Source organism: Hylobates moloch, unplaced genomic scaffold, assembly GCF_009828535.3.
Source record: "Hylobates moloch isolate HMO894 unplaced genomic scaffold, HMol_V3 SCAFFOLD_23, whole genome shotgun sequence".
Lineage (NCBI taxonomy): Eukaryota > Metazoa > Chordata > Mammalia > Primates > Hylobatidae > Hylobates > Hylobates moloch.
In genome coordinates this window covers 41,125,397-41,149,154 of record NW_026652298.1, presented here as the reverse complement: position 1 = coordinate 41,149,154, position 23,758 = coordinate 41,125,397, and the positions used below count along the sequence as shown (strand labels likewise).

The 23,758-nt window shown below is 57.2% G+C and overlaps 1 protein-coding gene across 1 annotated transcript in view; it reads right to left on the bottom strand.

Moving 5' to 3' along the window:
- LMF1 (lipase maturation factor 1) overlaps window positions 1–22,388 on the bottom strand; it is a 71,483-nt gene extending 49,095 nt beyond the window's left edge. The window contains exons 1-2 of the mRNA XM_032144847.2: window positions 22,337–22,388; window positions 57–205 (exon numbers count right to left, since the gene is read on the bottom strand). Of these exons, the coding sequence (XP_032000738.1) occupies window positions 57–68 (12 nt within the window). The 5' untranslated portion in view covers window positions 69–205; window positions 22,337–22,388. The remainder of the gene's footprint in view (window positions 1–56; window positions 206–22,336) is intronic.
- Between the last annotated feature and the right edge of the window lie 1,370 nt (window positions 22,389–23,758).

The following is a 23,758-nucleotide window of genomic DNA, read 5'->3' as shown; positions in this document are numbered from 1 at the left end:
ACAGGTTAGAAGAGCCACCGTTATTCCCAAACACCACACAGAAGAGCTCCACTTACTGCTCCGAGCATGGTCCTGAAGATCAGCCACCGGAAGCCCCACAGGACAATCCGGGATGTGGGGGTGTGCTGGGGCAGCCTTGACAGCGTCCACAGCGGGCACAGGAAGATCCCCAGGAACCCCGTCTCCAGAAGCTGGGACTCCCATCCTAAAACGACGAGACACACCAAAGTTGAGTTAATGGAAGCCACATGTTTCACAAAGAAATCATTTCAGAAACTCAGTTTAATGGAAACGGTCCTTGAGACAGGGCTGACCTTGCTACTGAGAGGCACCAGCCCCCACGTATTAGTCTCAACGTCGACATGCAAGGTCAGGTCTGCAGGAGTGGGAGCTCTGGCGTGGGACCCGGGGCCTAGGTCGGAGCTTCCCGTGACCTCGGCACCCTTCGCCCTGGAGGGAAAGGCCCCACTCTGAGGTCCGCCACCTGCCACCCCGCAGGAGACTGCATGGACCTGACATCTGAGAATGCGCCCTGCACACGTGCTGCTGGCAGACCTTGGGGGAAGCCTTTCCCCTCCCATAGGTTTGCATGAAAACAGCTTTCACTTTCTTCCCAGCCCAGAAGCAGCATGGGGAGGCGGCACTGGGGCGGTGGCACTGGGGGGCGGCACTGGGGCGGTGGCACTGGGGGGTGGCACTGGGGCGGTGGCACTGGGGGTGGCACTGGGGTGGCGGCACTGGGGTGGTGGCACTGGGGGGGCGGCACTGGGGCGGTGGCACTGGGGGTGGCACTGGGGAGGCGGCACTGGGGAGGTGGCACTGGGGGGGACAGCATTGGGGCGGTAGCACTGGGCAGGCAGCTCAGCCTCCATGTGAGGCAGCGTCTCCCTCTGGCCCTGTCCTTCCCAGGCGGGCATGAAAGCCAGGCAAGGATGCAGAGGCAGGTCATGGTGGGTCCACACGGAACCAACACCGGTCAGCCCCTCGTGGGCCCAGGATGAGGCAGCAGTTCTGCCGCTGGACGTGGGGGACATGAGGGGGCCCAACAGATTCTTCGCACTGGAAACCCCGCATAAGAACGCAGATGCGGGTCGCCATCCCAGTGCTATTCTAGAGGTGAAGCCACCGTGAATGTGGCTGCTGGAAACTGCCCACAGCTCGCGTCTGTCCATGGCAGGTCACATCCCAGGGCCCCAGAGACCCCACAGGCCGGGCTCCCTCCTGGGCTCTGAGGATGCCGGATGGGACAGAGGCCACCCGCTGCCCAGCATGACAATGATCACAGGACTCACAACACCACAGTGTCTACGCGCCACAGAAAGGACGGGAGAGTGCGGAGTGGAAGCGGAGGGAGGCTCGCGGGGAGCTTCCTCCAACCATTGGTGCGACTCATCTCTACTTGAGATACTACGGTGAAGTCAAAAGCCTGTGAAGAAGCTGCTACAGCAGCACTGGATTGTAACCCAAAGTACAAAAATAAACGCCTGCAAGTCCACACTGACGTGCACCAATTACTGAATAAACAGATCGGCGTGCATGGAGGCAGCGCGACCCTGGTCTCCGAATGGACAGACGGTCGGTCCTTATGCTGTCCCGGCTTGTGGAGGGCACAGGCTGCCAAGCTGATGCCCGCTGGTCTCTCAGCGGGACCCCCTCCACCTCGCTCACGCCCCAGGCTCACTGGGCCCCATCTTCCCCACAGAAGCCAGAGCCGCCTGGCTGGCTGGGCCCTGCGGACGCCCTGGGAAGGAAAGGGTTGCCCTGGGCCCACCTGCTTCTGTTTTCTTTGCTCGGGTCTTGTGGAATTCCAGCAGCTGCGCAGCGTGCACAGGGCTCCCATTGTTCTCCGCCTCAGCGTGGCGGACGACGCGTCCCCAGCAAAGTCAATAAGCAGCGCGCTGCCAGGGCGGCCTCAGCGCCAAGGCCAGGGCCAGGGCTCTCCAGGCAGCTCTCACCCAGCAAACACCAGCGCTGCCTGAAGCGAGCCCGAGGCACCCGAACGAGGCGGCAACACACAGGGCCACAGCACACGCTGCCGCTGCCCGTGAGAGGAGCCATCCTCGCCCCCTCCTCAGCGCCTTTCCCGTTGCGCATCCGCACGCACTGCCTGCTGGGCGCCAGCATCTGCACGCCCTGCTCTTCCCCAGGGACCTCCCTTCCCTTTAGCCAGGGGGACGGCTCCGGGAGGGCCCCTGCTCCACTCCAGTGCCCCGGCGTCGTTTCCACCTCGTGCTGCGCTGGGCCTTCCGGGAGACTGAGCACAGCCCTGTGAGGAGCCTGGTGCGCTCTGCCTGGGGAACTGGGCAGCAGCTCTCGTGGGGAACATCCACTTCCATGGCCGCTGCTCTCCTTCCTGGGGCACAGACAGCGCTGGCCCAATCACTGGAGAAGCTGCGTGTGCAGGGCCCAGGGCTGAGCCCTGCCCGCTGGACAGGGTGCGACGCCCCACTCCTGCCCTGGCGCCTCGCCGCTGCACCCATGTTAAGAGCTCATTGCCTGCTGGATGCCCCGATGCTGGTGCGGAGGAAATGCAGGTGCCTCAGCACCCAGGCACAGGTGGGCACTGGTGCTTCTCAGCTGCCCTCCCCCTCAGGATTCACGCAGATCCACAGCCAGGCTAGTGCCCAAGGCAGGAGCCTGCGGCCTGCAGGCCCAGCCAGCGCTGCAGGTAACTGTACCGTGCCATTCACAGGCGTCTCGGGGCATCAGAAAAGGCAGAAATGAGGACGCAGCCTCATAACTGCCTTGCTGGAGACAGTTTAGGGTTTGAAGGCTCTGGATGTCTGCAGCCACAGGAGGTGTGGGGCACACAGAGAGAGGCTTCACCGTGGGGCAGCCCGAGGCGCATGGCGAGGCCAGGGTCAGACCTGCAGGCCTCTGACACCCCAACAGGGATTCTGAGGCCTCGGTTTATGATGGAACTATAAGATGAAATACTCGGAAGAGAAATCTGCAGACAATGGCGAATGCCACATGGCGCCCCTTGGAGTGGCTTCCCAGAGCTCTAGACTTTGGAATCAGTTCTCACCATTGTTGATGGGCCGCGAGGCCTGGGCGGCTACAGCTGCACGCACAGTGTTCTGAGGCCCTACGAGATGCTGAGCCCTGGGGACAGGGACATCCCCACCACTGCAACCTGGGCCGCCCCTGACCCCTCCTGGGAGGGGAGCAAACGTCTCCACGTTGAAGGGGGACTGCAGGTTGCTTCAGTACAAACCCTTCCGGCACCCTGTGAAGACAGCCCTGACCCAAATGCGGAGAAGGTCAGGGAGGCCAAGACTCGGGGAGGCTCCCCACACCCGACCTTCCTGCTCTGCAGGACAGACCGGACGCTCACTTGTAGGGTCCACGAGAGAACGCACACCACGGTGGGCCCTGAGCCCCGTGATCGCTCCAGCCCTCCAAGTGCAGAACCAGACAATCTCCCTCCCCATGACCACTGGTGACACTCCCTCCCTCCCTTCCATGACCATTGGTGACACTCCCTCCCTCCCTTCCATGACCATTGGTGACACACTCCCTCCCTCCCCATGACCACTGGTGACACTCCCTCCCCCCCCCATGACCATTGGTGACACTCCCTCCCTCCCCATGACCACTGGTGACACTCCCTCCCTCCCATGACCATTGGTGACACACTCCCTCCCCCTCCCATGACCACTGGTGACACTCCCTCCCTCCCTCCCATGACCACTGGTGACACACTCCCTCCCCCTCTTCCCATGACCATTGGTGACACACTCCCTCCCTCCCATGACCACTGGTGACACAACCTCCCTCCCTCCCTTCCATGACCATTGGTGACACACTCCCTCCCTTCCATGACCATTGGTGACACACTCTCCCTCCCTTCCATGACCATTGGTGACAAATCCTCCTTCCATGACATTGGTGACACACTCCTCTCTCCTTATGCCCATTGGTGACACACTCCTCCTCCCATGACCATTGGTGACACACCTTGGTGACACACTCCCTCCCTCCCTCCCATGACCATTGGTGACAAAATTTCATTGCCTTGAAATCAGATGGAAATGTGGTTTCTCTGAACTAAATCTCCGAGTGCTAATCACTAATGTTCTGTAGTGACTGACGCAGAGGGCCACACAGCTCTTAGCCCTAAATCGGCGTCTCTGAGGACTCTGGCCTCGCTGCTGCCTGCTTGGCTGGCCCAGAAAGGGCATCCCCCGAGTCCTGAGGGCTTGTAGGGTTTTCACTGTCCCGTGCTCGCTTCCTAGATGGCAGGGTCCTGGGTTACTTGTTTTAATACCACCGATTTAAAAACAGCCAAAGAAAAACTCACCCTAGATCCGGCTCTGCAGAGCCAAGGGGCAACCAAGGGGTGACTCCGGGGACATTCAGGCTGAGCGAGCCCTGGGTGCACAGGTGTGAGGCATGGGTATAGATGGGTCTGAAACACCAGAGGAGCCAGGCGCAGGATGGGGGCAGAGGGCAGGCAGAGACCACAGGGTGGTGCGGAGAGCCCTCTTCATCCTCACAATGGCCTCACTCCGCGGCCAATCTCCTAGGCACCTGCTCCCCAAATAAAACCCAGGCAGAGGTCCGTGCTCACCTTTCTTTTCTATTTATGGGAATCAGAGGTTGAGGAGGGACCCTCTGCCACTGAAGAACCAGAAGATTCGCCACCAAGAGGCGAGATCTGTGCCTGGCAGCCTGGGACACATGGGAACATGTGGAGGGGCGCCTGGCGGCTGCTCTGGGCTAGACTGGGCTGGGCGGCCAGCAGCACACTCATGCACCGCCAGCCTTGGGGACCCCAATCAGAGGATGGAGGGTCCCAGGCCAGCCTAGGGACAGGGTGCATTGTTGGCCAGGCAGAGTGCTGGGGTGGAGCCTGAGCTGGGGTTTTCCAGATGAAAGTCCTGGAGGCCAGCAGCTGTGTGGGATGAGACACGCAGGGTGGGGTGACTGCCGGTGCCTCAGGCGGGTGAGACGAGCACCATCACCGGGGGCCAGAGCATGTGAGACGCGGGGGCCGGGGCACGTGGGACACAGGGGCCGCGGCAGGTGAGATGCGGGGGCCTGGGGCAGGTGACACCCAGGCGCTGCTTGGCCACCAGCGAGGGGCAGAGGCTCGGAGGGTGCAGAAAGTGTGCAGGGTGGGGGCAGCCAGCCTCAGGACAGAGGGAGGGACACGGGGCAGCCTCAGGCACAGGGAGGGATGCGAGGCCACTGGGTTGTGGGCTGAGCCGCCTCTGACCAAGGAAGAAACGTGATTTAACACAACGTTCTGGAGGTGCAATTCACTGCGATGGCCACTGTAGGAGAGAAAGCCAGCTGAGGCCTCATTAACTCTGTGGAAACTATTTTAGTTACTTAGAGTCATTAAATATAGCACAGATGGATCCTTCAAAAATGACAGCCACCATCCACGTTAGAAACAGGAAATCCATTAAGTTCGCTGTTAAAATCGGGGACGAGGGAGCAAAGCGCTTCCCTCTTGACTGCCTGTCACTCAGCTCTGCGCCGGGCCGCCCTCTGCCACCCCAGGGGCTTCTAATGGCGGCCCCAGAGAGAGCTGGGAGCTTTTAAAAGTTTCCTTCATTTTTACAGGTTATATTTTAGGCTGAAAAGTTATGAAATAGCACTGCAAATCTTACTTTGCACCATCACGGAACAGAAGGGCTGTGGGCTACAGATGCCCCTGGGGCTGGATGATGGGGGCTGGGGAGTTCGGCTCTCGCCGTGCACCAGTGGCAGGGGTGGGCACTGGTAGGCCACACCCACATGGCCCTGGGATACCAGGTGGCCTTGCCTGTGATCCGCCCACATGCAGAGCCCCAGCCCCCACTTCTCCATGTCTCTGGCCATGGGGAAAACATCTTTTGTGACCATGTTTGAAAAGGCTTCAGAGGGGCAAGTGCAGGTTCTGCCGTGGAGGCCTGAGGCCTTGGGGTGCCTTGTTGGCTCCCTGGCAGCAACTGAAGCTATGTCAGGAACACCCCTCTCCTGGCCACTGGCCATATCCTGGGTGTCCCCTGGCAGATGCTCTGAGTGTTGAGCTCTGGGTGTGTTATGGCCGTTGCTGTGCACAACCAGCTCTGGGATCCCCTGAATACTGAGCTCCGGGTCTGTTAGGCGATTTCTCTGCACAGCCAGTACTCTGAGAGCCTGAGTACTGCTCAGCTTCGGGGAGGGAGACGCCACCCAGGGGCTGCCATGCTGCAAACTTATCTTGAAGGCAGAGCTAAAGTCACGCGTCTGGGCCCATCTGTAGCCCAGCACACAGAAGCAATCCTGTGGGGAACCAGGCCCAAAGCCACTCTCATGCCGGTACCATGGGGGACAGGTCACCACCATCTCACCTCCCCCAAGCACACGGGCAACACACAGCCATGGTGTGGCCGCGCTGAGCACATGCTGTGCAGGCCCACGTGAAGAAATGCCACACATGTGCCTTGTGGGCGGGCGCAGGCCCAGGTGAGGAAACGCCACAAGTGTGCACTGTGGGCAGGCGCCATTCTGGGGGCTTGTCCAGGCCCGCTGACCCCTCCGGCTCACCGGAGATGACCAGGCAGGGCTGCCCTCCCCTAAGAGACATGCCCGCCCCTGTACCGGGGCTGTTTGCAGGGGTGCTGGGAGGTCCTGATGTCAGCCCCACCCCACAGGTGTCCCAGGGGACAGGAGTGCTGCTGTGCTCGCCCGGCACCCCCAGCCTCCTCCTGACTGTGGGCTCCTTCCCTCCTCTGGGATTGCCCAGGCTGTGTCGGAAGTGGACTGCAGCCCTCTGGCCTGCGGTCACCCAGAGCCAAGCTCTGCACGGGAACCTCCAGAACCGGCCTAAGCTTCACAGCTGCATCTGCCCGCTGGCCATGTCTCATGTCCTGAGGACGTTTCATGGGACGGCCGCCTTTCTGCTGCCTGCAAGACATATAGCTGCAGAGCTGGGGACGTGGCGTAGGGATGTGGCGCGGGGTGGCTGGCTGGGTTAAACCAGAGATCAGACGGCAAACGGGAGGGCATTTTCTAGTAACCAGACATCTCTGAAAGTGCTGGTTAAGGGCTTCTGTACTTTAGATAAAATTACGTTAACTGCGCGCTCTCAGTTACGAGGAATTTAGCAGACTGTTACATATTTTAAGGCTGTCCGTGGGCGCTGCCAAGAAACAGGAAGTGGCCTCAGTGACCCCTGTGCCCGGCCGCGCGGCTTGTTCGTACTTGGTTGCTGTGACAACCAGACTTCCTAGCCCCAGGTGTCCCTGTAGCTCAGCTCTGTGCAGGTGTCACCAGCTCTCGGGAAACAAATCCGCAGTAATGACCTTAGCTATCTTTATTGGTTTTGGATAAATACCAAAATGCTTCCCGTCCACGGAAATTAGACTTCACGGCCAAGAGTGTTTAGGATTAATGTATTCCAAGTATTTCACCTAAGTCAGGCTGGCAGGCACCACACATTACCATTTATTTGTCTTCTGTGCCCCGGGCATGAAAAATGGCTGAAGTGTGCCGAGCCTCCAAGCGACTCATGAGACCCCAGAAAAGTGCTGGCTATCGTGGGCTGCGGGGACGTTGTGCCCACGGAGCTGTCCTGGGTCACAGTGTGCCTCAAGGGCCCCAGCCCTTCAGGCCTTGAAGCACGCAAAGGCAGCCCGCGTGGCTGAGAAGCACATTTTAAATTGCATTTAACTTTGGTTCAGTTGGATGTGAATTTAAGTGACCATGTGGGGCCAATGTCCCGGGGTGCACCCTGACTCTCAGCCACTCCTGGGGTGGGCGCCTGCTCAGAGACACCTGTGGGATGTGGGTCTCACTCCCGAGCAGCCATGGGAGGAGCTCACGGCACCTGCCTGCTCCTCCCACGGGGCCTCCTGGGCTGGAGCCTGCACAGCCCGGCAGCATCCACATCCCTGCTGTGACACCTGTGTGGGCAGTCGGCATGTCAGCGTGGACCCCCAGGCTGCAGAAGCAGGTGTTCCCCTCACCGCACAGTCTCGGGGGACAGTCTGTTTTCACTCCCGGCTTTTCCAGACCCTCCCCTGACACTCGGCAGTCGGCGTTTCCAGGTGTGCTCAGTGTGGCCGACAGGCACAACCCACCCCACGTGGAGGGAAGTGTGTCCAGGGGTAATGTGAGCTCACACACTCACAGAGAAGGAACGTGGGGATTGGCACACCTCAGAAGTGGGCTGGTATCACCCCACATGCCCAGGGCAGGGGTCAGGGCAGCCCTGTGGCCTCTGCCTCATCTCTGTCAGGACCTATGGTGGACACACAGAGCTCCCCACCCCACCTCCATCACCGCTGAGCCCCCCGGGAAAGCTCACGTCTCCAGCGCTCGCGTGAGGACAGCAGTGCCGGCAGCGCCAGGGCACAGGCCCCGCAGACAAGGGGCCTAGAGGCCGCTGGGGGCGTCCCACCCACAGACCCGCTCTGGACAGTGTGCGCCCTCGGAGGCAGGGAGGCCGTCTGGGCTGCAGTCTCATGTGGGTCACTCTCGGGGAGCCTCGGGCAGCAGCAACTGACGAAGCCAGGGACATCCTCAGGCCTACGTCCTGGAGGTCTTGGGGAGAAAGACAGAAGTGTTTTCCTAGAAACACTGGCGTGCAGAGAGGACTGGGTTTCAGCTACATGAGGTGGCAGGGCCGCCCTGGGAGGAGCCTCACGGGGACCCACAGACAGAACTTGGGGGTGAGGGTGAGGCAGCCAGCACCCACAAGGGTCTCCCCACCCCACAGCTCCACCCCGGGACTCCCTTCCTCCGAGGCAGTCAGGCTCCTGCCCCTGGCACCATCCTTCCAGCCTTGGTCAAGACTCTGCCTGGACGCCACCTCCAGGGCCTTGCTGGACAGGACATCCACACTGGCCCCGGCCTGTCGGCCCCCAGCACAACATCCACACCGGCCCTGGCCCGTTGGCTTGGCCCCCGACACGACATTCACACCGGCCCCAGCCCGTCGGCTCCCAACGTGATATCCACACTGGCCCTGGCCCGTTGGCTTGGCCCCCGACACGACATTCACACTGGCCCCAGCCCATCGGCTCAACCCCCAACACAACATCCACACTGGCCCCGGCCTGTCAGCCCCCACAGCACACATTGCATGTCCACATTCCCCTCTCTACACACCACACCCCAAGCGCTGGCTCCACACGGATGCAGGAAAGCATCAGGACCGGAAAGCACAGGAAAACGTGCTTGCCAGGCAGGCAGGCCGGAGAGCTGAGCAGAGACACAGAGCCTCGGAGGAAGGCCAAGCCTACTCCAGAGCGAGAACTAAAATCTCCAGAGCACAAATGCCCCTGGCTGAGCTCAGCAGCAGAGTGGAGAACAGAAAGAAAAGGCAGTGAACGTGAAGACACAGGAGCCACAGTGACTTACTCTAGAGACGAGAGGCTTTTAGAAAACACCAAACAGAAGCACAGGGCCCAGGAGCTCGTGGAAGGCAGGCAGAAGCCTGACGTCCACGTCCATGGAGCCACAGGAGAGGAGACAGAACATGGGGCAACCCCCCCAAATACTGGCAAAAATTATCCAAATTTGGTAAAAAGTAGGCATATCATAGTCAAAAAACTGGCAACCGAAGATAAAATCCCCAAAGCCATCAGAGATAAATAACACGTTACACTGGAACACGAGGAATGACAGTCGACTTCCCGTCCGAAACGAGGGACAGATGGAGAGAGGGAGCCAGGTGCGGATCCTTCCCCAGGGGCTCCTGCACGCCCAGAGCAGTCTGGGCATCTGCAGGCGTCTCCAGCAGCAAAGGACACCGCTGCTCTCCCCGGGGAACTTCCAGTGTCATCAGATCCTGAAGGAGGAAGCAACTCGGCACCACGTGGCCCAGAGCAGGTGTGGCGGGAGCTGGCCTCGGTCAGCAGGTGGCCCGGGTCTCTGAGTACTCAGCAGGGCGAGGACAGGACAGAACGGGCCCCATCACAGACTGCGCTTAGAAGGAACTCAGTAAAACAAAGACCATTTTCTCTGGAGGTAGCTCAAGGAGGTAAGACTGTGAGTCAAGTGCCTGGGAGGATAAGAAGTCCGGGTAAGTAGAAGGCAGGAGGAAGCTTTCCTAATATCACCTACAAATCTGCTTCCCCTGGGCCATTCTGTTCCCCTTTTCAGACAGCGCAGAGCCCTCTTGCGGTGAACACAGTCGCCATAGCCTTTCTTGAGGGGCCGCTGGGTCCAAGACCTCCTGGGTGGGCACACAGACCTGCGCTCCCTGCAGAGACGCGGACTAGACAGGCCCTGTGGAAAGTTCACCCACGAGCCAGGCACCGGCACAAAGCCAAACCCCCTGGCGGAGTGTGTGGGGGCAGAGACAAAACGCTCCACGCGTTCTCACAGGGGCTTGACCTCAGAACAAGACAGCTGTATCTCTGTACAAATGGGGACGAGGGGGGATGAGGGGATTTTCTGGGGTGACGGTCACTCCCTATACCTTGATGGGGCTCGTGCAAGTTCTTTATTGAGGGAAAGACGCAGTGCGCCGTGAGTTCCAGCTAACGATGTGCAGGCTGAAGCCCCTGGGGGAGTGCTGACACCAGCCCCACCCTGATGCGCGCTGAAGCACCGATGCAGGGACGGGGGACACGGGCGAGGAGACCCGCTACGTAACGACACAGCAAACCCTGTAAGCAGAACCTACGGCATCCAGGCGGTCCCTGTGCGGGTTTTACTATACAATGCACCGACGCAGTGACGGGGGACACGGGCAAGGAGACCTGCTACATAACGACGCAGCAAACCCTGTAAGCAGAACCTATGGCATCCAGGCGGTCCCTGTGCAGGTTTTACTATACAATTCTTAGGAGAAAAACAAAGGTTAAAAGGTTTGAAATGTAAAAAAGATTGACTACATAGAAAATTTACAAACAAAACATAAGTAAGAGAATCTACAGAAATAGGCTCAGCCGCTGAGAGGTGTTAGCAAGGTCTGGGCGGAACATTAACCATCCTGTGAGCGGGCCTGGAAACCAGCGCTCCCCCACAGCTGAGGAGTAAGGGGAGAGAAGCCGCCGTTTATCCCAGGTGAGGTCCAGAGAGACGCATTCCAAGCAGCCAACACGGGATAGAGGGAGGGCGGCCTGGACAGAAAACTTCCAGGCAGATCGGGGCACCCTGTCTCGCAGGCCCAGCCGTGCTCCTTGGCAGCAACCACCCAGGGGCTTTCTCACGGGCAGATCAGGGCAGCCCCTGGTCCCTGCACAATCTCGCCTCCACGGCAAGGTGGGAGAAGGCAGCCACCTCCCAAGGGGGGCCACAGAGGGGGTTCTGATCCAGCCGTGAGCTCTCACCCCCAGCCCACAGCGACTGGTAGCCAGGTAGGCAGAGTGGCAGGCAGAGTGGCCACCGGGGAACTGATCCAGCAGGACCTGAAGCAGGGACACAGCGCAAGGGCGTCCACCCAACGTGGCCAGCCCTTGTGTGGACAAACAGCTGCGAAAAGGCATCACTAACATGGACGTGAAGAAAGTCGCCTGGGTTTTCGGGTGTGATGTGGTGTTGGTGTCGTGTTGTTGCAAAGGCCCTGTCTTCAGGTGTATGAGGAGGCATTTCCAAACGTGGGAATGTGATGCCTGGGATCTGCCTCATGGCAAAACAGAGCAGGGGCAAGGAGGGTGGGGCGGATGTGGCAGCCACTAACACCAGCACGGTGCACTGTGGCCTACGAGGGTCCCCAGCTGTCCATAGTTCATTCCTCCCCATTGCGTGCCTTCCTGAACAGCCACGTATTTCCTAACTCTGCCCACTGAGGGGCTGAGAAGCCGCAGCACCCCGGTAGCAACAGGCACCCCAGCACCCATGTCTTGGTCTCTAAACACCTTCCCCACTAAAACATCAGGCTTCTCAGGGAAGAGCTTGATCCAGGGCTGGAAAGATAAAAACAGGAGATGGTTGTCTGGCAGTGTCATAAACCAGGCGGAGCATAGGACAGGCAGCAGAGGGCACGGGGCCTGAGTCAGGGAGCAGGGGGAGTGCGGGACGGGTGGCAGAGGGCGCGGGGCCTGAGTCAGAGACAGCAGGGGAAGCATGGGACAGGCGGCAGAGGGTGTGGGGACCAGAGTCTGCATCTTTGTCTGTGTCTCCCCCGGCCTGGGGGCCATGCACTGAATCTGCACCCATGTCTGTGTCTCCCCCATCCAATGGCCACAACAGTGTTTCATAAGACCAAAGGCACTTCTGGCCTCTCTGCTGCTCGCACAACTCCAGGTGCACATGCCTTTGCCCAGCAGGGAAGCCCCACAGGGCAGCGTGAGGACAACGACGGCTCACCCTACCAGACAGTGACCACCACCACTGGACAAGCAGAGAGGGACCCATCTCAGCAGCTGCTTTTACATGTCTTTCTATAAATGTGATCAAGCAAAGAGTCAAAAAGGATCCTGGTGGTTTGCACCGATAGTCCCGGCTACTCAGGAGGCTGAGGTGGCAGCATAGCTTGAGCCCAGTGGTTTGAGACTAGCCTGAGCAACAGAGCAAGATCCCGGCTCTAAAAAAAAGAGAAATCCTCAAGAACACTGCTTTAGAAGGAAGTGGAGGAGGGGCTGTGGACTCTGAGCCTTACCCTCAATACAATGAGGTCATCTGCTCCTGGGAACCATCTTAGGATCCCTGTGATGGGCAGAGGGACAAACTCATAAGTGGCACCCAATCTGGCAGAGTTAACCTGCCCCACAACCTCCAAATCCAGAGGCCTACAAAGCATCTGCTCCAAGCAGTAACAATGAGGTCCTGAGTGGAAATCTTCACAACGTGGAGAGAAAAAACTGATGGATTGTCCAATGGGTTTGATTCTGTAAAAACAACAGTATTGGAAAGGGTTGACCAGTTGTGCTGGTAAAGTTGGAACAAATTAGTGAGATATGATCAGAGATGAAAAACTAAGCCAATCAAAAAAGAAGAGGCAACTATTAACTCCAGGAAAAATGAAGAGTTATTAGAGAAAAAGTTACTACAGTTCACTATTTGGCTCAGCAGTCACAATATTTACGGAGTCAAAATAATGTAAAGACAATTAAACGAATAAAAATTATATTTGTGACACAGCTATACTGATGATGATGATGAGAAGAACATTAGGGTGTGTGAGGGCAATCCCTGTCGTTCATAAGAGGACATGTATATACAGTGTCTAACCATGGTACGGGAAGAATAATCCATATAAACCTATCGGTCAGAAAGACAGGCAAATAAGTGTGGGAAGTGATAAAAGGGTTGTCTGGAGAACAGCATGTGGCTGAGAAGTGGTACAGCAGGTGCTTCTGTTTTTATTATAAGTCGTCTAATACAATTTGACTATTCATGCACATGCCTAATTTTTTTAATAATTAAAAGAACAATCTTCAGGCCACATTGGCCACAGCATAGTAAAATCAAAGTTGAGAAACAAAAGGCCACCTGTAAAACCCTGAGCATGTGGCAGTTTCGAAGGATTTCTCCAGGTGGTCCTTGGTCTAGAGGCATTAGGGCTGAAGGTATAAAACCACACCATCGGCCACTGTCAGGGCAGCCGGGGGTCTCAGATGATGGGGTAGGGCAGGGACATAGCCAGAAGCGGGTAGCAGCCCTCCAGGTGGCTTTCATTAGCAGAGAAGAAGAGACAGAAAATAGCTGAACCAACTCCAGGCACTGGAAATGATAAACCACTTTCTCCCAGAAAAAGCAAGCAACCTACAAGAGGCAAAAATTAATGAGCTAGAGTACATTTTAAAATTCTGATAGATAAAACCAGCTCTTTGAAAAGACCCATAAAGGGGATGATCTATGGCGGTTTTGGCAAGGGAGAGTGAGGAAAAGGAGGAAACAAGTATTAAGCCCCAGGCGGGAGAACGGACGCAGACCTGCTGGGGGTGGCAAGGCCACCGCACAGATTGTGCCCTACAGCCGGCGGCGGGAGGGTGGAGGGGAGGAACGCGTGCAGTCAGACCCTCGTCTGCAGAGTGCTGACAGCAAGTCCCCTAACGCCTGCTGGGCTCAGCTGCCCCCTGCAGAATAGGTGGTGATGAAACCGCCCTCTTCAGCCACCACAGGGCCACACAGGAACCTCCATGCTCCCTGTCACTGTCACTAATCCACTACGAATGAATAGCGGATGCCACCAAACATCCTGCATCCACACAGCCTAACAAAAACAATTAAAAGGCAATGTCGAAGATTCTAGATTAAAGCCACCCAAGTGGATTCAGCACAGGAAGTATGAATTACTGCAACAAAACAGTTCTTCAGTAGTGTAGAATTCTGCATAGTAAAGAGATAACCATGTTTTCAAAATAGAAATGGGTAACAAGGTGATGGGAGAAATTCAAAACCAACAAAATGTTAATGACCATGTGAATGAGACAAAATGGCCTTTAAAATCTATTTTCTGGGTGGGCGTGGTGGCTCATGCCTGTAATCTCCTAAAGCCCTTTGGGAGGTCAAGAGAGGACGACGATTTGAGCCTAGGAGTTCAAGACCAGCCTGGACAACATAGCAAGACCCTGTCTCTATAAAAAAGAAAATAAAAGAATTAATCGGGTGTGGTGGTTCATGTCTGTGGTCCTAGCTACTTGGGAGGCTGAGGTGGGAAGATCACTTGAGTCTGGGGAGGTCGAGGCTGCAATGAGCCGTGATTGTGCCACTGCAGTCCAGCTTGGACAACAGAGCAAGGCCCTGTCTCTGAAAAAAAATTATGTATCTGTGCACATGTGCATGCATGTTTGCAAATGATCTGCATGTCTGTGTGCACGTGTGCACGTGTTTGCATATTATCTGCATGTGTGTGCACGTGTTTGCATATGATCTGCATACATGTCTATATGCATGCATGCACATGTTTGCATATGATCTGCATAAGTGTGTGCGCACATGTGTGCACGTGTTTACATGCGATCTATGTACGCATCGGTGTGTGCACACATGCACGTGTGTTCACATATGATCTGCATACGTGTGTGCATGTGTGCACGTGTTTGCCTACGATCTGCATTGTGTCCACGCGTGCAGTTTGCATGTGATCTGCATGTGTGCCTGTGTCCATGTGTGCTCGTGTGTTTGCATAGGATCTGCATACGTGTGTTTGTGTGTGCGCATGTGCGCATGCATGTTTGCATATGTCTGTGCTTGGGTACACATCTGAGTTGGCATGAAGATAAGGACGGACAGAACCAGGAGGTTAACACAGGGTGGATGAAAATTAGATGAAAAAAGACCACCCTGAAAACAAGTGCCCACCAAAGCTGTGCATGCACACGTGTGAAGAAGGTGGAACCCGGCACCACGGCACACACCCTAAGGGGCCCCGGCGTGCACCCAGAGCCTTCCTCTTCTCCTTCACTGTGCTGGCTGCATGCAGGACCCCAGGGACCCTGCAGGTCACAGCCAGGATGTCAGCTGCTCCCCGCGTCCCCACTTGCCGCCTCTCCTCTCTGCAAGTCCTCCCCTTCTAGCCACAGGAGTCCTCCCTGGGCAGCACCCCGGGCCTACGCTGGGGTCCCTGTGGCCCAAGAAGACTGCCTGGCAAGTAGTGACAGAGAAGCCACTAGGTGAGAACACCACTCCTGGAGCCAAGAAAGACCCCGAGACCCCAGTGGAGAGCACTGGAGGGTCCAGAAAGGCCACTGCACCCCGGCGAAGACTCAGGCCGCGGCCGCCAGAGATGGAGCCAAGTCTGAGGGCTGCCTCTCCTCCTCTCATGGCCAGCCAAGGGCCGCTCGCGGCGAGGACGCGGCAGAAGCCGTTCAAGAGCCCTTTCTCACCTTGGAAATGGCCTGTGGAGCTGGCTCACGGCTAGCCCATGTCACGAGGGGGGCTCTAAAAGTCACCCAAGTGGGCTCCCCTGTCCTTCCTATGAAGAACACGACCAGACACTGAGACCAGAGGCACGCAAGACCACAGTCACTCCAGCCCCAGGTGACAGGGAAGGGCTCTGCCTCCCAGGACCACGGTCGCTCCAGCCCCAGGTGACAGGGAAGGGCTCTGCCTCTCAGTTTGAGGGAACCTTCCGGAACCACACTCTACAGGATGCTTCTCCCCCAGGGAGGGGCCGTGCAATTAAATCAACACAGGAATGCAAGAGAAAGGACCCAGAGAGGAGCTGGCTCAGCCTGCCAGTTGCAGCCTGGCAGCTGGGTGAGCTCACAGCAGAGGCCATCGAAGCTGCCTCTGATTGGGAATAATTTAATTAAAAGAAACTGCATTCCTGACCCTGGGAGCTAGGAAGGGGAGGGAAGGACCATCAGCTAAAGCAGGGACAGGAGGGCAGGGACTGGGGCTGCTTGGTAGAGCCTGGTGCAGCTCAGGCGGCTCGGAGCTCACCCGGCAATCGCTTCCTGCAGGCAGGTTCTGCTCCAGCACTAATAGGGCTTAATAAAAACTTCCAGTTGGGCCAGTAAACCCCTCATTAAGCTGTTTTTAAAGCATGAATTTAAGAGCGGCAAGGGTGAAGGGTCACACAGAGCATTTAATTCACAACAGCTGGCGGGAGGTACTGCCGCAATGGAAAACACCCTAGCCCAGTGTCTAGGGCCCTGCACACGCCCGGTGGCACCTGGCCTGTGCAGGGACAGCCTAGAAAGCAGACCTGAGAGGTGGGGAAGTTTCCCCCTTGGCAAGAGCACGGCAGCAAAACCCAGGAGGGGCCTGGTGTGCTTGGAAAGCCTCCGAATGTAGCAACAAACAATCGAATTCCAGCACAACCTGCAATGAAACCCGGGCCGCAGCCCCACACAGGCCCCCGACGCTGGGACAGCCCGCCCGTCCCGCCTCCGCGGCTCACACAGGAGCGCCCGTTGCCGCTGAGATTCATTCTTCACACCCGCTACGTGGACGTGCCCCCACAGCCTCTACGTGTTTTCAGCGTAACCACAGTCCAATCCCAATGAGACCCAGGCCGCCTGTGTGTCGGTGCTGACACCTGGCCCAGCATGGAGGAAGGCCCCAGGTCAGCTAGCACTGGCCTTCCAGAAGATGAGGATAAACCAACCATTCATTAACGAAGCTTCTTACTCCAAGGACCCCAAATTCCCTCAGGCCCTGACCTGTCCAACTCTCACCTGGATGGGACTGTAGTAAGAAACAGAACCCACTTCCTACAAAGAAATATCCTGGGAAGGTGGAGACTTCCAGAACACTTCCCTGGGTCCTGGGACCCTCACTCCTCTGCACGCCCCCAGCTGACACCCTCACTTCACTACCCTGAGGGAGCAGGGGGGCAAAGGCCTCTAGCCCCTTCCCACAGGCAGTCACCATCAACAGCCTGGTCCCCTGCACGAGCCCATCCCCACACCCCACGAGCCTCTCCCCACATCCCCACGAGCCCATCCCACACCCCCAAGAGCCCGCCCCACACCCCCATGGGCCCACCCCATGCCCCCACGAGCCCATCCCCACACCCCCATGGGGCCCAGTGGTGCAAGATGGGGGTAGGATCGCCTGGAGGTAGACACCTGTACACACCCAAGTCCATCAGGCTAAAATCACAAAGAAATTACAAAACGATTTTGGGAGCCTAAAACACTCCAAAGGCCTTGGGAACCTGTTGGTCTTCCTCTGGGACTCTATCTGGGCACAAAGACCCTGCAAAATGGCCCAGGAGCTGAGCCTGAGGAAGCCCTGCCCTGCCCTGGCGCCTGTGGCCTCCGCCCCCTCCTCACACAAGGCTGCCCCGATTCCAGAACCCCTCACCACGAGTGTCTCCTTCCCCTGGTCACATCTCAGTGGCCAGTGGGGTCACAATGCTGTCCCATCCCGCGCCTGAAAGCCCAGCCATCCCTCCCAGCTGCCCCAGGCCTGGGAGGGGCCAGAAAGCGTCTCCAGAAGCACTGGGGACAGGCCCTGGTCTCAGTCCCAGAACAACGGCCGTGGCCTTTGCTGTTTCAACCTCACCAAACTCTGCAGATGGGAGCCCCTTCCCAGAGCCTGCTCTCCGTACAGAACCAGGTGCTAGGCATGGCGCCCCATGGGGGACGGGGAGGATGGGGACCACGCTGGAGGACAGAGTCCACACTCGGGGGATGGGGCCAAGCTGGGGGTCAGGCCCACACTTGGGGGACAGTGCATTGTCGGGAGGGCGCCAGCAAAGGCAGTCCGGTCCTGGAGGGAAAGCAGGCCGCGCCACAGAGCCCCGCCACCCGCTGCTGCGGGTCCTCTCGGGTTCCTGCATCCTTTCCAATGCGCAAGGGCGGCTGGAGGCTTGAGAGACCCCCAGATCCAGGCTCACTGAATATCAAAAGGTGCACTCGCTGCAGGGCAGCAGGAAGCGGCCGCACTCAGGGCTGCGGAATTCATTACCGTCAGGCTCCTTCTTTGAAGTGAATGTTACCAAACTCAGCAGCCCTCAAAGCTCAGTTCTATCTAAACTCCAGCAGAAACACAGACGGCAGAATGGGGTTTAACAAATATTGTGGTTTTCCTGCGTCCTGGAAAGCGCGGCCCTGACGAACGCAGCTTCATCCTGTTCAGCAGTTGAGTCCATCTGAACGGGGGTGCAGGGCCCTGGGACACAGAGCCCGGGACAGCAGCGGTCGTGTCCGTCTGAACGGGGACGCAGGGCCCAGGACAGCAGCAGGCGAGCTCACTGGAGGGGCTCTTACAACAGTAGAGAGATGTGAACGGAGACCCAAAGACCAGCCTGGGCAGCACAGTGGGACCCCGTCTCGACAAAAAGTTAAACGTTAACTGGCCGTGGCAGTGCGCCTGTAGTCCCAGCTGATCGGGAGGCTGAGGGGGGAGGATCGCCTGAGCCCGGGAGGTCGAGGAGCTGAGATTGCACCACTGCACTCCAGCCTGGGTGACAGAGCAAGACCCTGCCTTGAAAAGAAAAGAAAGGTAAACATTCTGTGGAGGGTGTGGTCATCCTGAGAAAAAGGAAGACACCAGGGACGGGCCTGTGCACACTCCCCGGCCAGCAGCCGTTCACTAACAGCAGCTGTGTGTATTTCAGGCGGGTCCCGCTCATGCCCACAGCACTGTGAGAGCACGTCCCGGGGAGCCCACGCCGAGCCGGGAGCCCTCAGCAGACAGGGTTTGCTGCTGGTGAAATGTTAGGATCTCTGACTGGCAGCCTCTGCAGACTGCTGGGCTGAGAATGGTCTGGGGCCGGGCGCAATGGCTCAGGCCTGTAATCCCAGCACTTTGGGAGGCTGAGGCGGGCGGGTTACCTGAGGTCAGGAGTTGGAGACCAGCCTGGCCAACACTGTGAAACGCAGTCTCTACTAAAAATACAAAAATTAGCTGGGCGTGGTGGCGGGCACCTGTAATCCCAGCTACTCGGGAGGCTGGGGCAGGAGAATCGCTTGAACCCAGGAGGCGGAGCTTGCAGTGAGCCAAGACCGTGGCACTGCTCTCCAGCCTGGGCGACAGAGCGACACTCCGTCTCAAAAAAAAAAAAAAAAAAGTCTGGGACCGCCCAGTGGGGAAGCCACAGCTACACGCGGCCACGGAGGTGCAGCCAACGCAACCAAGGACCACAGCTTTTTATTTCATTTAGTTTTAATTAATTTTAGAAACACATGTGCCCAGTGGCCGGGCTGGGTGGGGGCCCTGGAAGCCTGGCCCACCTGGAGCTGGCTGGCTGCTGCCTGGGGGCACGCACTGCCCGAGGATGCTGCTTTGTGGGCTGCAGGGTCCCAGTGACCGACCCCACGCCGCCCCTGAGCCACTTGACCTCCACTAAAGCCCACTGGGCAAAATGAAGACAAGGAATGTCACTGAGACGGACACAGAAGCACACGCGGCTCGGATGAGATGAGGAACGGTCACTGAGACGGACACAGAAGCACACGCGTGGCGGACGAGATGAGGAACACACGCACAAACTGCGTTCTCCCAGGCCGTCCCGAACGAGGCCACAGGAAAGGAGCCTCCCCAGAGTTCTCAGATCAGGAAGCCTGACCTTCCAGTACCTTTGGTCTAGCTGTTCTGAGGTCCAGCACCCGGCGTCACACCTCAGTAACTGGCAGCTCTATGTTCTCCAAAATCAGGGAAGGGAAGACAGTTCAAAGACGCATGGCTGCTCAGAAGGCAGGGAGAGCACTGCCGAAGCTACTATGAGTCTTCTGAATTTCTGTGCGACGGTCCAAAGGGACGTGCTGAGCCGCTGCAGGGTCAGACACAACATGAAACTCAGGCTCACGAGGGCTCTCAGGCAGAAAACATTAACATTAATGAGTCAAGGATTCACTTCTGAGTCCCTACAATTACCACCTGCTACCAAAGAATCAGTTAGAATGTGTGACGCTCACCTGAAAACCCCCAGGGAGATGCAAACGCAGAAGACGGACTTCCCTCGGCGGGGAGCGCAAGCGCAGCCCTGATGGCGGCCACACAGGCTCCCGTCCCACCCCCCGATGCAGACCCCGTTGCTTTTGCTCCAGCAAGTGGTTGGGAGCACGGGAGGCTGGCTCCAGTGTCACCGGCCCCTCGACTGCCTCTGCCGCTCCAGCACTGCCTCTGGGAGTCCACTGCCCCAGGCGCTTCCCCCACACCCTACTTCGAGGAGAGCCTGTGTTCCCCGGGAGGCCTCACAGGCGAGGGCACGGGGACGGTGGGCTCCAGACCTTCCCATCCTCAGCGATGGGTCCTGTGGCCTCGGTGCTGAGACAGGGCAGCACCGTGGCCTCGCAGGCCCATCTCTCACAGGGAACACACAAGCTTCAGCCGCGGCTCCCGAGCCTGCCCCGGCCCGCCCGCTCACGGCCCTGGCGGTGCTGACCCTCTGACCTGCGCACTGGGCTCCTGGCTCACGGACTCGATTTTGCGATCACTGCTCAGAGTTCCCAACAACAGACAGCAGAGACGTCTCCTGCTAGACACAGGTGTCAGGACCTAAATGTTTCCCTCCTCATAAGAACTGGGAAAGAATAATACTGTTGTAATTGTATGATTTTAATTTTTAAAATTTTTTTTGTGGTGATAGGGTCTTGCTATGTTGCCCAGACTGGTCTGGAATTCCTGGGCTCAAGCAATCCTGCTTCAGCCCCCAAACTGTTAAGATTATAGGCATGAGCCACTGCACCCAGCCTGCTGTAATTTTCAATAAATGAAATTTCCTAAGAAAAGATTTGTTTATCTAAATGTTGAAGAATGTAGTTTTCTCTGTGGGCATTTTGATACTGAATGCATCCTGGCGCACTCCAGGGGAGGCCCGGGGACTCAGGCCGTCGCACACGCTTCCTCACGTCTACTCGCTCCCACACTCGTGAGCACTCTGCTCCCTTGATGCAGCCATAGGACTGGCGGGCCCAAAACCAGCTGGTTCCAACCAGGTTGTGTCAGATTTGCAAATGGAAAAGGAATTCCTGAAATAATTCTTTGCTTCTTGCTTTAAGAAAAACACGGAAACAACGAACAGATGCGAGCACGCAGAGCCGCACGCCCTGATGGTGCACCCCGAGCCAGGTGGCACCCAGCAGCCAGGAAACCCATGAGTGACAGTGGCCCAAGGTGGCCTGGTCAGCTGCAATTACAGGAACTTGCCTTTCAAGGTGATTAAAATCAGGAATAAGGTTCCTTTGTATTTACATTTTAACAGATTCTGATGTTCTTCCTTTGATTCAATCCAAATTTCCAGCATCACTGGTACTCAATATTGAAGGAATGACAATATGTGAGGAATAAAAGCATGAAGAAAGTGACCTCTACCACAAGGACCTGAGGCCTGAGACTGTGAAGGAGGCAGGCAAAGATCCACGCCCTGCTCTCCTGGGAAAGGCGCCGAGAGCCAGAGAGGTCAGGGCAGAGACAACCTGAGTGCGAGGCCCAGGCCAGGGCCTTTACCAGCAAAGACCGGCCCTTCCGCCTGCGCCCTGAGGTCAGGGAGAAAGGCAGGCGTGGAGGGTGGTCATCCTTCCCAAGGTCCTGGAGTCAGGTCCGCTTACCAAGCCACCGTGTGTCCCATGACATTCCGGAGGCCTCCGGGCCCAATGGAGGTCACATCCACTGTCCTCCTGGCCCCGTCCTATCCACTGGGTGGCTGCCCTCTTCCCACCCTCCAGTATTGACTGCGTTGTGTGGGATGGGGAAGACCTCCGGTCCCCTCCACCAAACAAAGCACAAGCCAAAGTGCCCGCCAGCGTGAGCGCCGTGAGCACCGCGAACCTTCTCTATGCCGAGGGGCACACAGCCTTGAGCGTCCACGGGGGATGGGCCTGTGGGTGCTTTCCCTCTGCCCCAGGGAAGCGGTGGTAATCACACCTGTGAGATGCCCACAATCACGCATGCGGCCATCCATCTCTAGGTGCCCGGGCCCTGGAAGCCCAGGAGCTCCCACATCCAGAGAGGAGGCACGGATCAGATCACAAGCGCCCACCAGTGCCATCCGTGCATACTGGGAAGGCTGATGGCAGAGGCTACGGAACGGGAGAGGCCAGGAAAAGTGCGTGAAGATACATACCAAACACACAACGCTCAACTCTCGCAGAGCCTTCTCTAAATGCATCTCACTTACCGAAAGAGTACCTGAAAAACAAAAGAAGAAACGAGTATTAACACTGGCTTATCTCAACCAACAACCCACTGTTTCCCCACTGAGTGAAGCCCACCCTGGCGCCCAGCACGGTGTGGGGTCAGGGAAGTCCTGCCAGGAGGACCTGCCCGCTGGGCATTAGGGGAACAGAAGCCCCTCCCCACAGCTTACACACAGGCAGGCAGGCCCAGAACAGGCAACCAAGACATATTCCAAGATACACCTACTAAGTACCCACAGAAATTAAAAAATACGTATTTTGCGAATGAGTGAATAAATACTTATTTTTTTGCAGCATCAATTAAATGCCATGGAAAATGTCATACTCTGGAATCTGAAAATTTAAGGACATCACATGACCTCAAGCACAGATCATTAGAAAAGGGATCTTTAATGAAAGGAATTGGTGGGAAAGGCTGGGAAAGGCCTGTGTCTTTACTATTGAATCACAACCAAAAGGGGCTTCAGTGATGCTGTGACCCGCTTCTCACCCTCAGACAGCAGAGCCGTGGGCAAGCAGCACGCATGTCTAGAGGAGGCAGGAGAGCTGCGGGCAAGCAGCACCAACGCATCCCACACCTGCCTCAGCCTCTGGCCTCTCTAACCCCACCCCACCTCACAGCAAGACCTACCCTTGGCTCTAGAAGAAACCCCCTCTGCCACCTATGGTCCCGCAAGAGGCGGCCAGGATGCACAAATGCCCACGTGAGGAGCCCACGTGAGGAGCCCTGCCTCAGGTGCTCAGTGCCACACCCGACACAGAAAGCACAGCATGTGGTTTGTGGACATGAAATGTACGGAAGAGGCTGGTCCACAGAAACAGGAGGTAGATTGCCAGGTTTATTCTGGGGTTGATCAAAATTTTTTTTTTTTGAGACACGGTCTCATTCTATCACCCAGGTTGGAGTGCAGTGGTGCATAAGCTCACTACAACCTCAACCTCCTGGGCTGAAGCAATCCTCCCGCCTCAGCCTCCCAAGTTGCTGGGACCACAGGTGTACACCATGATGCCCCACTAATTTTTGTATTTTCTGTAGAGGTTTTGCCATGTTGTCCTGGCGGGTGTCAAACTCCTAGACTCAGGTGATCCTCCTGCCTCCGTCTCCCCAAGTGCTGGGATGACAGGTGTGAACTGCCCCAGCCAGAATGTTTTAAACTTGGTGCTGATGGCTTCAGAGTCCATCAATATGTACATTGACTTACACACTTTATATCAGGGTTGTCCAATCTTTTGGCTTCTGTGGGCCACAATGGAAGAAGAAAAACTGTCTTGGGCCACACATAAAATATACTAACACTAGTGACAGCTGATGAGCTAAAAAAAAAAAAAAAAAAACTCAACGTTTTAAG